This window comes from Heterodontus francisci, chromosome 19 (assembly GCF_036365525.1).
Source record: "Heterodontus francisci isolate sHetFra1 chromosome 19, sHetFra1.hap1, whole genome shotgun sequence".
NCBI lineage: Eukaryota > Metazoa > Chordata > Chondrichthyes > Heterodontiformes > Heterodontidae > Heterodontus > Heterodontus francisci.
This window is the reverse complement of record NC_090389.1, coordinates 10,921,638-10,936,258: the sequence shown is the minus strand read 5'-3', so window position 1 is coordinate 10,936,258 and position 14,621 is coordinate 10,921,638. Positions and strand designations below refer to the sequence as shown.

The 14,621-nt window shown below is 44.6% G+C and overlaps 1 protein-coding gene across 4 annotated transcripts in view; it reads right to left on the bottom strand.

Annotated features, from left to right (window-relative positions):
* Positions 1-14,621, bottom strand: part of LOC137379949 (E3 ubiquitin-protein ligase RNF123) — a 536,536-nt gene that overhangs the window by 254,140 nt on the left and 267,775 nt on the right. For all 4 annotated transcript variants that reach the window (XM_068051365.1, XM_068051363.1, XM_068051364.1 and 1 more), the window contains 2 exons: positions 9,242-9,381; positions 857-1,045 (listed from right to left, as the gene is read on the bottom strand). In XM_068051365.1, coding sequence (XP_067907466.1) covers positions 857-1,045; positions 9,242-9,381 — 329 coding nt within the window. The remainder of the gene's footprint in view (positions 1-856; positions 1,046-9,241; positions 9,382-14,621) is intronic.

Below are 14,621 nucleotides of genomic sequence, written 5' to 3'. Positions count from 1 at the left end.
CTTGAGCGTAGTATCCATCATCACAGGACATGATGTCAACCAACGTGATATAGCAGTTGGAGTAGTATTAGTCTGCAATCAGCATGTGTATTACAGAGCTCTCTTGTAAATCTGTTTCTTTGCAATAAAGAACCCTTCATTCAACTTACCATTCAGCCTAAGATAGTTTAGTACATTATTGTTGAGAAAGCAACAGGACTAAATGGCCAATACACCAGAGGGCCTGTCTGCCTGGACAAAATACCCAATATATCACCCCGCCAGTCTGCTGGGACTAAATACCTAATGCACCACAGGGCCTGTCTACTGGCACAATTTTATCATGGGCTAGATCATTTTGTGCATGCGAGGTGGGTGAGCAATGAGACTGCATGTCGAGGCCTGGGGAAATGTTAACTTCCAGGTCTCATTTTCATATACAAGCCCCTAACACCCGCCTGAATGTTGCAGAAATCATTGCCTGGCTGGTGGGCAGGAGTGAGGCTGCCACAGGATCAGTCCCAAGCAGTCAGTTAGAAATAATAATCAACAGGTAGAATTGATTGCCCCTCATGAAGGTACAACACTCAGTTCTGTTATCCATTTACAATCAGATTCCAGATTAAACAGAGATAATTATTCACAGAAATTATGTCAATTCCAGAAAAGTCTCTTTAATAGAACTGAGAATGCAGCTTGAGAAATGGAAAAGCTTCAGCCAAAAGCTCAACGTGTGGCAATTGCAGCATTTTAAATGACAATTAAATATTCTCACATACACACACGCACAAGCATGCATACAAGCACACATATACACACACAACAATGTATGCTCTCAAAGGAAAAGTGCCCTTGGGGTTTGAGGTTTGGGGCTTACCTGTGCAAGGCGTCTCAGCAGCAGTTCTGCAGACGGTCTGGACCAGTTCAGGAAGATTTCAGGGACAAGAGTAATGGTCATCTCCAGAACCCTCAGCAAGCTCACGGAAAGGTCAAAGCAGGTGGCGCACACCTTCAGCTGGCGACTGTCGACGAAGTTCCGCTCCGGTCGCTCGGCTGCCTGCTGGATCTACCAGGGCAAGAAAAGAGCAGCAAGAACTGACAAAGAGCACCACATTTCTACAAGAATCAAAATCAGACCACTGTTCTGGATTAAACTAAACTGAACCCATCTCTTCTATTTCACCCTTTTTTCTCCTGCTTTATTTCTGCTTTTCTTTTTACCCCTCATAGACCAATGTTGCCTGTCATCATGTCTCCTTTCATTTCTCCCCTCAAGGATACTCTGCCCCCCCCAATCCCTTCAGCACTCCTTGACTTTTCTACCCTTCTTCTACTGTCCCAGACTTGACTCTCTTAAATAATCCTCCAGCTGCCCTCTGCCTCTTTCAGCATCCTCTGAAATGCCCATTGAGACACTCGGCACTACCTTCCTTTGAGCAGCAACCTCAACTTCCTCATCCTATTCTATCACCAACCTTCCGACTGCCACAGCATGAATTATCACCGCTTCTCTCCACATTTCCCTCTCGCAGGTGCATGGGAAAGCCACCACCTGCAAGCACCCCTCCAAGCCACACACCTTCCTGACTTGGAAATATACTGTGGTCCCTTCACTGTCGCTGGGTCAAAATCCTGGGCCTCCCTCCCTAACAAAACTGTGGGTGGAACTGCACCACATGGACTACAGCAGTTCAAGAAGGCAGCTCACCACCACCTTCTCAAGGGCAATTAGGGATGGGCAACAAATGCTGGCCTAGCCAGTGACGCCTACATCCCTTGAACAAAAAATTGTCCGCTCACTTTGGACTTTGCCATCCATGAGCTTACTGTGGATGATTCCATCCACATCATGGCACTGACAGACACCTGGTGACAGGTGATGACACATACCCCTTTAATGAAATGTTCCCTCCTGGTTATATCTTCTACCATTGTACCTGCCCAAAACTGCTACAGCGGTGGTGTGGCTCTTATCACCAAATCATACCTTGCTCTGTTCCCTTCTCTTTCTTTGAGCATCTCACCTCTTTCACCTCAGTGTCAGCTGTGGCTCAGTTGGTAGCACTCTTGCCTTTGCGTCAGTAAGCTGTGGATTCAAGTCCCACTTGAGCATAAAAGTCACAGCTGACACTGACAGTGCAGTACTGAGGGAGGTACTGTCTTTCGGATGAGACGTTAAAGCAAGGCCCTTTCTGCCCCCACAGGTGGACATTAAAAATCCCACAGCACTATTTCTAAGAGCAGGGGAGTTATTCCCAGTGTCTTGGCCAACATTTATCCCTAAATCAACATCACAAAAACAGATTATCTGGTCATTATTGTATTGCTGAATTCAGGATCTTGCTGTGTGCAAATTGGCTGCCATATTTCCTACATGAGAACAGTGACAACACCTCAAAGTTCTTGAATGGCTGTAACACATTTTGGAGTGTGCTGACTTTGTGAAAGACCCTATATAATTGCAAGTCTCTTTTTTCACCTCCCCCCCCCCACCCCATGCCCTCACCTCTCACTTACAATTCTTCTTCCATACAACCACCCAAGTACCACATCAAGTTTCTCACCAAGATATCTTCACTGCGTTCCTTCCTCAGCACTAAGCAACTTCTCATTATCGATCATTTCAACATCCATCTCAACTAATCATCTCTCTCTCCTCTGGGTTCAATGCCTTCATGACCTCTGTTAATCTCACCCTCTCCTCTACTCTCTTACCCATATTCACAGCCACCCTCTCGATCTTGCCAACTCACATGGCCTTGCTACTCCCACTGTGTGAATCATAGATAGGGTCATCTCTGATCACTTACCTGCATAGCTCTCTATCGCCATTCTCCTTCAGTACCACCATCCACCCTAATCCCTACTTCCTTCTGTGTCCACCCCTGGAAAAAGAATTTTTAAGCCACTTACAGCTGCACTTTCAAATTACCAACTGTCTAGCCTACACACCCCATTCACCACATTTCTGCAGCTACTGATCAGCTTAACCACATCCTCACCTCCACCTTTAATGCCCTCGTCTACATTACAGAATCACAGAATTTAAATCATTATTCTCTTTTATCCTCGTCATTCCCCCTGTGTGGCCTTCATCTTATCTCTGTTACGTCCAAGGGATGCAGACTTGAATGTTCTGGTGGACAACTGCTTTAGCCATTCACTGCTAGACCTGACTTGACCACACAAAGTACTACTGGGTTACTGCTTACTGCTAGGACCATTCTGGAATACAATGATAATTCCCAGCTCCTTTTGTCTACTGAGGTCCTCTTAAACCCCTTGCCCTGCCTCTGCCACCCTCACTTCCAACAAGTGCAAGAAGGTTCTTTGCTACTAAGATTGAGACCAGCAGGCTGCCTCTGTTGCTTCCCTCTCGTCCCACAAGGGAAGCCCACCAGGCCAAACTTCTCCTAAGATTCCGCCCTGCCTAGCCCAAACCTTGCATCTTTCATTAGTTTTTCTCTTCATTATCCTCATGCTCTCTTCAAGCTCATCTTGCCCATGAGACACCTCCTGCTCCCTTGACCCTATTCCTATAAAACCCCTTGACCACTCAATTTTCATTCCTGGTCCTCATGTTAGTTGATATGTCAGTGATTTCTACTCCTCAGGTACTGTCCCCCTCCCCAACAAGTCTGTCATTATCATCCCCTCTTCAAAAAAACCAACCCTCGACCTCTCTGTCCTTGCAAGCTACCACCCCATTTCCAACCTCCCTTTTCTCTCCAAAATCCTTGAACGTGTTGTTGCTTCTCAAATCAGTGCCAACCTTTCCAGCAATTCCACGTTTGAATCCCTCCAATCAGGCTTCCGCCTCTGCCACAGTACTGAAACAACCCTCATAAAAGTTACAAATAATAGCTTATGTGACAGTGACCATGGTAAACTATACCTCCTCATCCTTGTCAAGTGGTCTGCAGCCTTTGACACAAGTGACCACATCCTCCTCCTCAAGTCTGGGTGTGACTGCAATCACCAAGTTCCATCCTTATCTATCCAGTTGTAGCCAGAGAATCACCTGCAATGGCTTTTCTTCCCACTTTTGCACCTTTACCTCCGGAGTCCCCCTAGGATCTATCCCTGACCTCTTCTATTTTTCATTTACATGCTGACCTTGGCTATTCCAAAACATGTCAGGTTACAAACATATATTTTTTTTCACCCAGAGGGTGGTTGGAATCTGGAACACACTGCCTGAAAGGATGGTAGAGGCAGGAACCATCACAACATTTAAGTAGTATTTAGATGGGCACCTGAAACGCCATAGCATACAAGGTTACGGGCCAAGTGCTGGAAAATGGGATTAGAATAGATAGGCTTGATGGCTGGCGTGGACAAGCTGGGCCAAAGGGCCTGTTTCTGTGCAGTATGACTCTATATGCAGACAACATCCAGCTTTACCTCACCAGCACCTCTCGCAACCACTCCACCGTCTGATTTATTACACTGCGAGTACTGGACGAGTAGAAATTTCCCCCAACTCATTGTTGGGAAGACCAAAGCTAATGTCCTCAGCCTCCACCACAAACTCTGTTCTCTTGCCTCTGACTCTATCATTCTCCCTGACAACTGTGTGATCTGAGATGCTCCTTACGACCCATCTCTTTGGCCAGCCTTTTGATCACCTCTTCATGTAGCTCAGCACCAATTTTTTTTGGTAAGTGCCTTGGGACAATTATTACCTTAAAGATGCTATATAAATGCTAGTTGTTGTTGTTGTGTGACAAGGGAACATAGAGTCTAAGTGGTTAAAAGCAACTTTTGGACTGATAGCAGGAAATTCTTAACACGTTCCATTACTATCCTTTCCAAAAATCAGTTAAAGGTGGCTTTGATCAACTTTAATAGTCATTATTTTCTGTTGCTGCCGATTCTGTGAGGGACATTGTCTCCCGGTACTGCTGTTGGATCAAGATGGCATTATGAGGATTTCACTTCCTTCTCTAAAACTGCAACAGTCAGCCTTGGAAACAATTTAAAATTCTGAAACTGAAAAATATCCCCTTTTCTCCTTTCCCCCCTTACATTTCGTGGTATGGTGCAAAGTGTTACCTTTATACAAACACAAGCAAGGTTTCCCTTCCCAAGCCACAGGATGAACTATTTAAATCTTGGTGAAGCCAGTTTGTGGGACTTATACTAATACAATAAAGTACATAGGAACAGTCGTTTGGTAGTACAGAGCTTGAGTATTGCTGAAAAATAGAGACATGTCGAAGCTTTTCGTCTTGCACTCATCAGGACAAACTGAAAGAATACCAATGTAAGAGAAAACAACAACTTTATATTGTATGAGAACAGAGTGTTGATTGGTTGGTAAGTGAACTCTGATTGGTAGAGGCATTGCCATGGAGAATGCACCAGTTTACGGTTAACTGTCAGTCACTGAATTTTTAAAAAACAATTCCTGACATTGAAAGAGACTGCTTTGGTGAGATACACCACTGTGCACTGACTAACATCACTCACATCCACAGCTATCAGAACAAGTTATATCACCAGTGTACCTACAGGGTTATAATCAAACAGATCATGTGACAAGGACCAGTCTTTAGATTTATGTCTGACTGCCTCAAGGCTTAAACTGGAGTCTAAACTCCAGCTGTTTGAGATTCTGTGCTTTCCTCAGGACTCAGCATGAAACAGCTTGACTCCCTGTGAGTGAATCAGAGGATTCAGTATCTTCACTAGTCCCTCTGGTGCTTTTAACAAGTTTGAGAGCTAATATCAATCACAAAATGTCTCTACACATCTGCTGTTATTTGTAAGAAAGGACTTTCAAAAGCTATTGCCAAAAACCAGAGGAGCGAGTATAGGGTTTTAACAGAGTGCGACATGAGGGAGTTGGAAGTGCTGAACACTGCATTATACAAAGCAGCTCCCAGCAAACACACCATATTTTTGCCTGACTCTGCCCTCCTTCCCAGTTGCTCATTCAGGCAAAACACCCATCCATGTTTTTATCTCCAAACATGACTTCTCTAACATTGTCCTCACCAGTCTTCTAAGTCACATCATTTTATAAACCCCAGCTGGTTGAAAACTCTATATCCTGCCTCACACGACATCTTACTCGCCCATCACCCCATCCACACCAATCTCTGTTGGCGCTCTGTACCACAACAAATGGAATTCCAAATCCTTGTCGCATGCGAAAATCTCTCCTTGGTCTTGACAATTTATGGTTGCATCTTAATGCAGCTCTATATGTGTATCTGTGCATAAGTCATTGAAGGTAGCAGGACAGGTTGAGGCAGCGGTTAATAAAGCATACAGTATTCTGGGCTTTATTAATAGGGGCATCGAGTACAAGGGCAAGGAGGTTATGTTGAACTTGTATAAGACACTAGTTTGGCCTCAGCTGGAGTACGGCGTCCAGTTCTGGACGCCGAACTTTAGGAAAAATGGGAGGGCACTGGAGAGAGTGCGGAAAAGATTCACAAGAATGATTTCAGAGATGAGGAATTTCAGTTGTGAAGATAGATTGGAGAAGTTAAGACTGTTTTCCTTGGAGAAGAGATGACTGAGAGGTGATTTGATAGAGGTATTCAAAATCATGAGGGGTTGAGACATAGTAGAGAGAAACGGTTCCCACTCGTGAAAGGATCGAGAACAAGAGGGCACAGATTTAAAGTAATGGGTAAGAGAAGCAAAAGTGACATGAGGAAAAACTTTTTCACACAGTGAGTGGTTAAGGTCAGAAATGCGCTGACTGAGAGTGTGGTGGAGGGAGGTTCAATTGAAGCATTCAAAAGGGAATTAGACTGTTAAATGAAAAGGAAGAATGTGTAGGGTTACAGGGAGAAGGCGGGGTAATGGCACTAAGTGAATTGTTCTTTCGAAGATTCGGTGCAGGCACGATGGCCCGAATGGCCTCCTTCTGCGCTGCAACAATTCTGTGACTCTATGCCCAGCTCATGCCCATCTGTCCTCCAACTATCGACTCCTCTGCACCCTGGCTTTTGCTCTACTGCACCATTAGCAGCAGAGCCTTCAGCCATCCTGGCACAACTCTTTAGAGCTTGTTCCTTCGGATAGGGATGATAGAGAGAAACTATTGCCGCTGGTTGGAGAGTCTGGGACTCTGGAGCATAGTCTAAAAGTTAGTGCCAGACCTTTCAGGAGCAAAATTGGGAAACACTTCTACAAACAAAGGGTTGTAGAAGCTTGGAACTCTCTTCTGCAAGTGGCAATTGACGCTAGACCAATTGTTAATTTGAAGTCTGAGATTGATAGATTTTTGTAAATTAAAGGCATCAAGGGGTATGAGGCAAAGGCAGGTATCTGGAGTTAGGTCACAGACCAACCTTGATCTCACTGAATGGAGAAAGAGGCTTGAGGCACTATATGGCCTCCTCCTCCTCCCTCCACTGTCCACGTGGAATAGGTATATTTTAGGTCATGTCTCCTGCAAATGCATGGCCTCTGCTCCTCCTTAGTAGTGTGTCGTGGGGCATTTTCTTTGCTAAAGGTGCCACATAAATGCAAGTTTCCTTTTTGCTGTTGAGCCGCACAGGCCAGTGCACTGCATACGGGAGCTGTATGGACTAAATTGTATGATACACAGGCGGTTAATATACTGCACAGTAGGATGCATAAAGGAGATGCCTAGACTGAGCAGTAGGCTACATGGGGGAGACGCATGGACTGGGCAGTCGGCTGCATGGGGGAGACGCATGGACTGGGCAGTAGGCTGCATGGGGAAGACGCATGGACTGAGCAGTAGGCTACATGGGGGAGATGCATGGACTGGGCAGTAGGCTGCACGGAGGAGATGCATGGACTGGGTAGTAGGCTACATGGGAGAGGCACATGGACTGGGTAGTAGGCTGCATGGGGGAGGCTCATGGACTGGGCAGTAGGCTGCAGGGGGGAAATGCATGGACTAAACTAGGTTATGCAAAGAAGTATACAGGCTGAATAGTGCATTGTACAGGAAGAGTGGATATGGGGTAAGTAAAGTTCTGCCCTCCAATTTGCTGTTTACTCCTCCAGTTACTATTAGCAGCAGGAGCCCCAACTGATTGTTCCATGTGATCATTCTGTGCAAGAGCCTGGAAAGTGAGTGTTGGGTGCATTTCCAACATCAAAAACAGTTCAGCATGATCGTGTCTGCACATGTGGAGAGATTGCTGGATTGTGATCAGGAGCAGAGATAGAGACTGTGTTCCTCCCACCCTACTTCAGGGCAGGAGTGCCAAACCTAACTGTTTTACCTTTAATGTCACCCAATTGGCTCATTCAGCACAGACCAGTGATTTAGGCTCAGATTTTCTTTTATGGCTCAGTGCTAAACCAAGTGGTGCATTTACCCAATCAGCGAATGGGAAGGGAACAAAAGCAATTGATCATAGTGAATGTCATAGATCTCAGAACTATACTGGAAACCTACTTAAAAGCATGCAGCACTTGGGGCAGGGGAATTCAATACAATATACATGTGCTGAGTAATATGTGTTTTTAGAAGGAATGACAGTAGGTGTCTTGCACTTATCTGATTTCCCAATCTCATATTTTATTTATATTCAGTCTGAATGCACAGAATGGGATGAGAGGGAAGAAGGCGATTGTTTACTAAAAGCAGATCTGTAAATAAGAAACTGATTATGTGATTTCGCAAGAAAGCAAGACAACTAGTCACTGGCGTGGCTGGTTCCCAAGCCTTCATCAATATTGGATTACTAATAACTTTGAAATGCACTAAATTCAACAAAACTTGATTGGTTTTTAATTCCATCGGCTTCAGGAAAGCTCATACATTAAGTGAAACTGCATCTGGCGAACACCAGGTCCTCTCAATTCCCACATCATAGGAGACAAACACCAGAGTCTAACAATTTCCACATCACATTTGGCAATTGCCAAGATCTGCCAATTCCCACAGCATATACAGCAAATGCCAGAGTCTGTCAATTCCTATGTCACAGGAGACAAACGCATTTAAATGGGAACAATTCTATTGTGGGAGGTGGGGTTGGGATGGAAGAGTAAAGAGAAATATTTTTGACTGGAAATGTTTTCGCCAGAAAGAAACGTTTTATAAAGAAACTGAGAAATTTAGAAGAACCACCAAATCTTCTGCCATAAAATCCATGGAGGTTCAAAAGAACAGGTTAAGTAAATGAGGGGCCTGACATATTAGGTAAGGCACCGTTATCTCTCATTTAGAGCTACTTGTTGTTTGCGCCAAATTTTCTGTAATGTTGGGTAGAATGGGCAAGAGGATTGGAGCTTACTGTGGAGTTGCCCAGATCCTTACCTCCTGGATCATGCCAATGAACTCTGAGAAGGCCCAGTTCAGCTGGTTGAGGACGCTATTCAGGAAACTTGCTGCCATTTCATAGTCAGAGCGCAGCAGGTCGGCCATATGTTGCTGCAGCAGAGTAGAAGGACAAGGTTCTGAGAGGAAGAAAAGTAAAGTTGCGAATTAATAAAAATTTACTGAGATTATAAGTATCATCAGAGGAGTTGGGACCAATCACAATGGCCCATGTATCAAGCCACTTGAAAGAGAATTTGCAGCAATCAATCTCCCCTTTAAGCCTCTTGGGTTTCAATCCTCCACTGATCAGAGGGATGTAGCCAGGTGGACATGGTTTTCTGAAGTTTCCCCCTCCCTTCCCTCCTCCAGACAAATGTGATTCTAGGCTGCAAATTCAAAGATGGACCATAGGATGGGGGGCTTAGAATCTCCAGCTCCTTCTGCGAGGCACAGATGACAGTTTCAGCAACAAATAAGCTGAAACAGGGCAAAGGTGGGAAAACGTTAGTGGTTTTTGTGTTGGAGAGGATATGAGGTGGAAACTCAGCTCGGGGTTGAACTGAATGTCGAAGCTGCCAACACTCTGGTTCAACTTAAGACAGTGGCTAGGGAGGATGTAATCATTGACAAGGGCCAAAGACAATAGCTTTGGTCTTCCAAATATTTAGCTGGAGCAATTTACAACTCATCAAAGATTGCTTGCCAGACATCCGGTCTAATAGAGAGGCACTGGAGGGGATGAGAGAAATAACGGAGAGGGAGATAGGAGTGTTGTGAGTGTACACGTGAAAGCTGACCCCATATCTGCAGATTATGGGCGGCACAGTGGTTAGCACCGCAGCCTCACAGCTCCAGCGAGTTCGGTTCTGGGTACTGCCTGCGCGGAATTTGCAAGTTCTCCGTAACATCGTGGGTTTCCGCCGGGTGCTCTGGTTTCCTCCCATAGCCAAAGACTTGCAGGTTGATAGGTAAATTGGCCATTGTAAATTGCCCCTAGTGTAGGTAGGTGGTAGGAGAATGTTAGGGAATATGGGATTAATGTAGGATTAGTATAAATGGGTGGTTGTTGGTCGGCACAGACTCGGTGGGCCGAAGGGCCTGTTTCAGTGCTGTATCACTCTATGACTCTATGATGGAGGAGAGGGCCATGGTTAGATTCTTGGAGAAGTCCAAAGACAATTGTGTGGAGGTGCAAAGAGAAGCCACTGCAGGAGATGCTCTGACCATGATTCGATAGGTATGTATGGAACCAAGCAAAAACAGTCCCACCGGGCTGGACAACAGAGGAAAGGTGTAGGTGGAGGATAGAACATCAGAGGTTGCAGAGAGATTGAGGAGGACGAGATAGGATAATGTGCCACCCTGACAAGCACAGAGGATGTCACTTGTGGCTTGGTTATGGCTGTTTCGCTGCCATGGCAGGGTGGAAACCTGAGTGGAGAGATTCAAAAGGAAATGGTGAGAAAGATGGGCATAGATTTTGGAGGTGACAACACATTCAAGGACTTTGGAGAGAAAAAGAAGTTGGAGATGGGGCTGAAGATTGCAAGATAGTCAGTTTTTTGAGATGGAGGGTGATGCTAAAAGTTCTGAAGGACAGGATGAAGCACTTTATGAGGGGAAATGGTTCATGATATTACCTTGCATGGAGGCCAGGAAGGGAAGTTGGGCAGTCAGCAGCGTAGTGGAAATAAAGTCATGGGAGCAGCAAGTGCATCTCATGAATGAGGTAAGCTCACATAGGGCACTAGGGAGATAGGAGAAAAACTGCAAAGAGACACAGATTCAGGTATAGGGCAGAGGGGAGCCTGGGTAGCTTTGCTGTGGTGGGCACGTGGAAAGGGGGAAGCAGCTCAACCTGCATCTCAGTAACAAAAAAGTCCAAGAGTTTTAACAGAGGGTGATATGGGGGAGTTCTTCAAGTGATTAGCAGGATAGAATAATTTTCATAGGAGATTTCAACTATTCCAAATAAACTGGCAGGAAGAATAGGCAAAAGAAGAAAAGGGAATCAAGTTTCTACAGGGACAGGAATGGCAGCTCAACGTTCCTGGTTACAGGGTTTTCAGACGCAATAGGGAAGAGGATAAAAAAGGTGGGGTGATGGCAATTTTGGTCAAAGAAACAATTACAGCTCTGAGGAGAGATGATATGTTAGATGGTTCATCAAATGAGGCCATATGGATTGAGCAAAGGAACAGAAAAGGGGTAATCACACTGCTGGGAGTGTACTATAAACACCCAAACAGTTAGAGACAGAAGAGCAGATATGTAGGCAAATCTCGGAGAAGTACAAAAACAATAGGACAGTATTAGTAGGGGATTTTAACTACCCCAATATTAACTGGGATAGTTTTACTGTGAAAGGAGTTGAGGAAGCAGAATTCTTGAGGTGTATTCAGGAGAACTTTTGGGCCAGTATGTAGCAAGTCCAACAAGAGAGGCTGCAGCTTTAGATTTGGTTTTAGGAAATGAAGATGGGCAGGTGGAAGGAGTGGCAGTGGGAGAGTATTTTGGTGATAGTTTAGTTTAGTTTAGAGATACAGCACAGAAACAGGCCCTTCGGCCCACCGAGTCTGTGCCGACCATCAACCACCCATTTATACTAATCCTACACTAATTCCATATTCCTACCACATCCCCACCTGTCCCTATATTTTCCTACCACCTACCTATACTAGGGGCAATTGCTACTGGCCAATTTACCTATCAACTTGCGAGTCTTTGGCATGTGGGAGGAAACCGGAGCACCCGGAGGAAACCCACGCAGACACAGGGAGAACTTGCAAACTCCACACAGGCAGTACCCAGGATTGAACCTGGGTCGCTGGAGCTGTGAGGCTGCGGTGCTAACCACTGCACCACTGTGCAGTACTTTTTACAAGTACATAACCAGGAGGAAAGTAGTTCAAGTAAACGTTTGTCCCTTAGAAGTAGAGAGAGGAGAAATTATCATGGGGAATGAGCAAATATTTTGTATCTGTCTTCATAGTAGAAGACACAAATTCCAGATCAGAAATAGAGAGTAACCAAGAGGCTAATAACAGGAACGCAAGGTAATTAATATCAGCTGAGAAAAAGTATTGGAGAAACTTAAGAGACTAAAAGCTGACAAATCCGCAGGACCTGATGGCTGACATCCTAAGGTTCTAAAAGAGGTAGTTGCAGAGATAATAGATGCATGGTTACGATTTTCCAAAATTCCCTAGATTCTAGAACAGTCCCAGCAGATTGGAGTTGAGCACATGTAATACTGCTATTGAAGAAAGGAGAGAAGAGAGAAAACAGGGAATTAGAGATCAGTTAGCCTGGCATCAGTGGTCAGGGAAATGCTGGAATCTGTTGTTAAGGAAGTCTTAGCAATGCACTTAGAAAATCATAGTGTGATCAGACAAAGTCAACATGGTTTTAAGAAAGGAAGGTCACATTTAACAAATTCATTAGCTCTTTGAGGATGTAGCTACTAGGGTAGATAAAGGGAAACCGGTAAAGTATACTTGGATTTCCAAAAGGTTTCGATAAGGTACCACACAAAAGGTTAATACACAAGATAAGGACTGATGGAGTTGGGGTAATATATTAGCACGGATAGAGGATTTGTTAACGGACAGGAAGCAGAGAGTAAGGATAAACGGGGCATTTTCAAGTTGTCAGGCTGTAACTAGTGAGGTGCTGCAAGAATCAATGCTGGGGCCTTAGCTTTTTACAATCTATATTAATGACTTGAATGAAGAGACTGAGAGTAATCAGTTTGCTGATGATTCAAAGCTTGGTGGGAATGTAAGCTGAGAAGAGGACACAAAGAGGCTGCAAAGAGATAAGTGAGTGGGTAACAAAGTGGCAGATGGAGTATAATGTGGGGAAGTAAGAGTTATTCACTTTGGTCGTAAGAATAGAAAAATTGAATATTTAAAAGCGTGAAACTTTTAAATGTTTATGTTCAGGGAGACTTGGGTGTACTTGTACAAGGAACACAAAGGTAGCATGCAGGTATAACAAGCAATTAGGAAGACAAATGACATGTTGGCCTTTATTGCAAGGGGATTGGAGTACAAGAATAAGGAAGTCTTGCTACAATTACATAGGGCTTTGGTGAGTCCACACCTGGAGTACTGTGTGCAGTTTTGGTCTCCATATCTAAGGAAGGATATACTTGCCTTGGAGGCAGTACAGTGAAGGTTCACTAGTTTGGTTCTTGGGATGAGAGGGTTGTCCTTTGAGGACAGGCTAAGTAAGTTGGGTCTATGCTCTCTGGAGCCAAATTATTAGAGCCAGACCTTTCAGCAGTGAAATGAGGAAACATTTTTTCACACAAAGTATGTAGGAGTTTGGAATTCTCTTCCACAAATGGCAATTGATGCTAGATCAATTGTTAATTTTAAATCTGATATTAATAGTTTGTTATCCAAAAATATTACGAGATATGGGGCAAAGGCAGGTATATGGAGTTAGGCTGCAGGTCTGTCATGATTTCATTGAATGGCAGAAGGTTCAACGAACTAAATGGCTGACTCCTGTTCCTATGTGCTACCCAATCTCTCCTCTCAGGGCAGCCCTTTCATTCTAGGAATCAATTTGTTGAATTTTAGTGGCACCCTCTAAGGCAACCTTATGATGTCGTGATCACTCTACTAAGATGCTCTCCAACTCTTTCGTTCTTCTATCTGTTGTGATTCATTACTAATTACAAGGTCCATCAGTAATTTTTGTTAGACGACAGAATCATAGAAAGTTTACAGCACAGAAAGAAGCCACTTGGCCCATCGTGCATGCGATGCCCGAAAAACAAGCCACCCAGCCTAATCCCACCTTCCAGCGCTTGGTCCGTCGCCCTGCACTTGAGGTGCAGATCCAGACATCTTGTAAATGGGTTGAGGGTTTCTCAATTTTATCTGCAGCACCGGTGGAAGAGTCTGTCACTCTAGAATTGGCCTTTATAGCCACTCCAGGTGCTGTTGCACAAACCACTGACCACCTCCAGGCGCATACCCATTGTCTCTCGAGACAAGGAGGCCAAAGAAGAAGAACTCTTTCAGGCAGTGAGTTCTAGACCCCTACCACCCTCTGGGTGAAAAAACGTTTCCTCATCTCCCCTCTAAACCTTCTACCAATCACTTTAAATCTATGCCCCCCGGTCACTAGCCTCTCTGCTAAAGTAAATAGGCCCTTCACATCCACTCTTTCCAGGCTGCTCACAATTTTGTATATTTCAATCAAATCTCCCCTGAGCTTTCTCTGTTCCAATGAGAACAACCCTAGCCTATCCAATCTTTCCTCATAGCTACATTTTTCCAGTCCCACCAATATCCTCGTAAATCTCCTCTGTACCCTCTCTAATGCAGTTACGTCCTTTCTGTAATGAGGTGACCAGAACTGC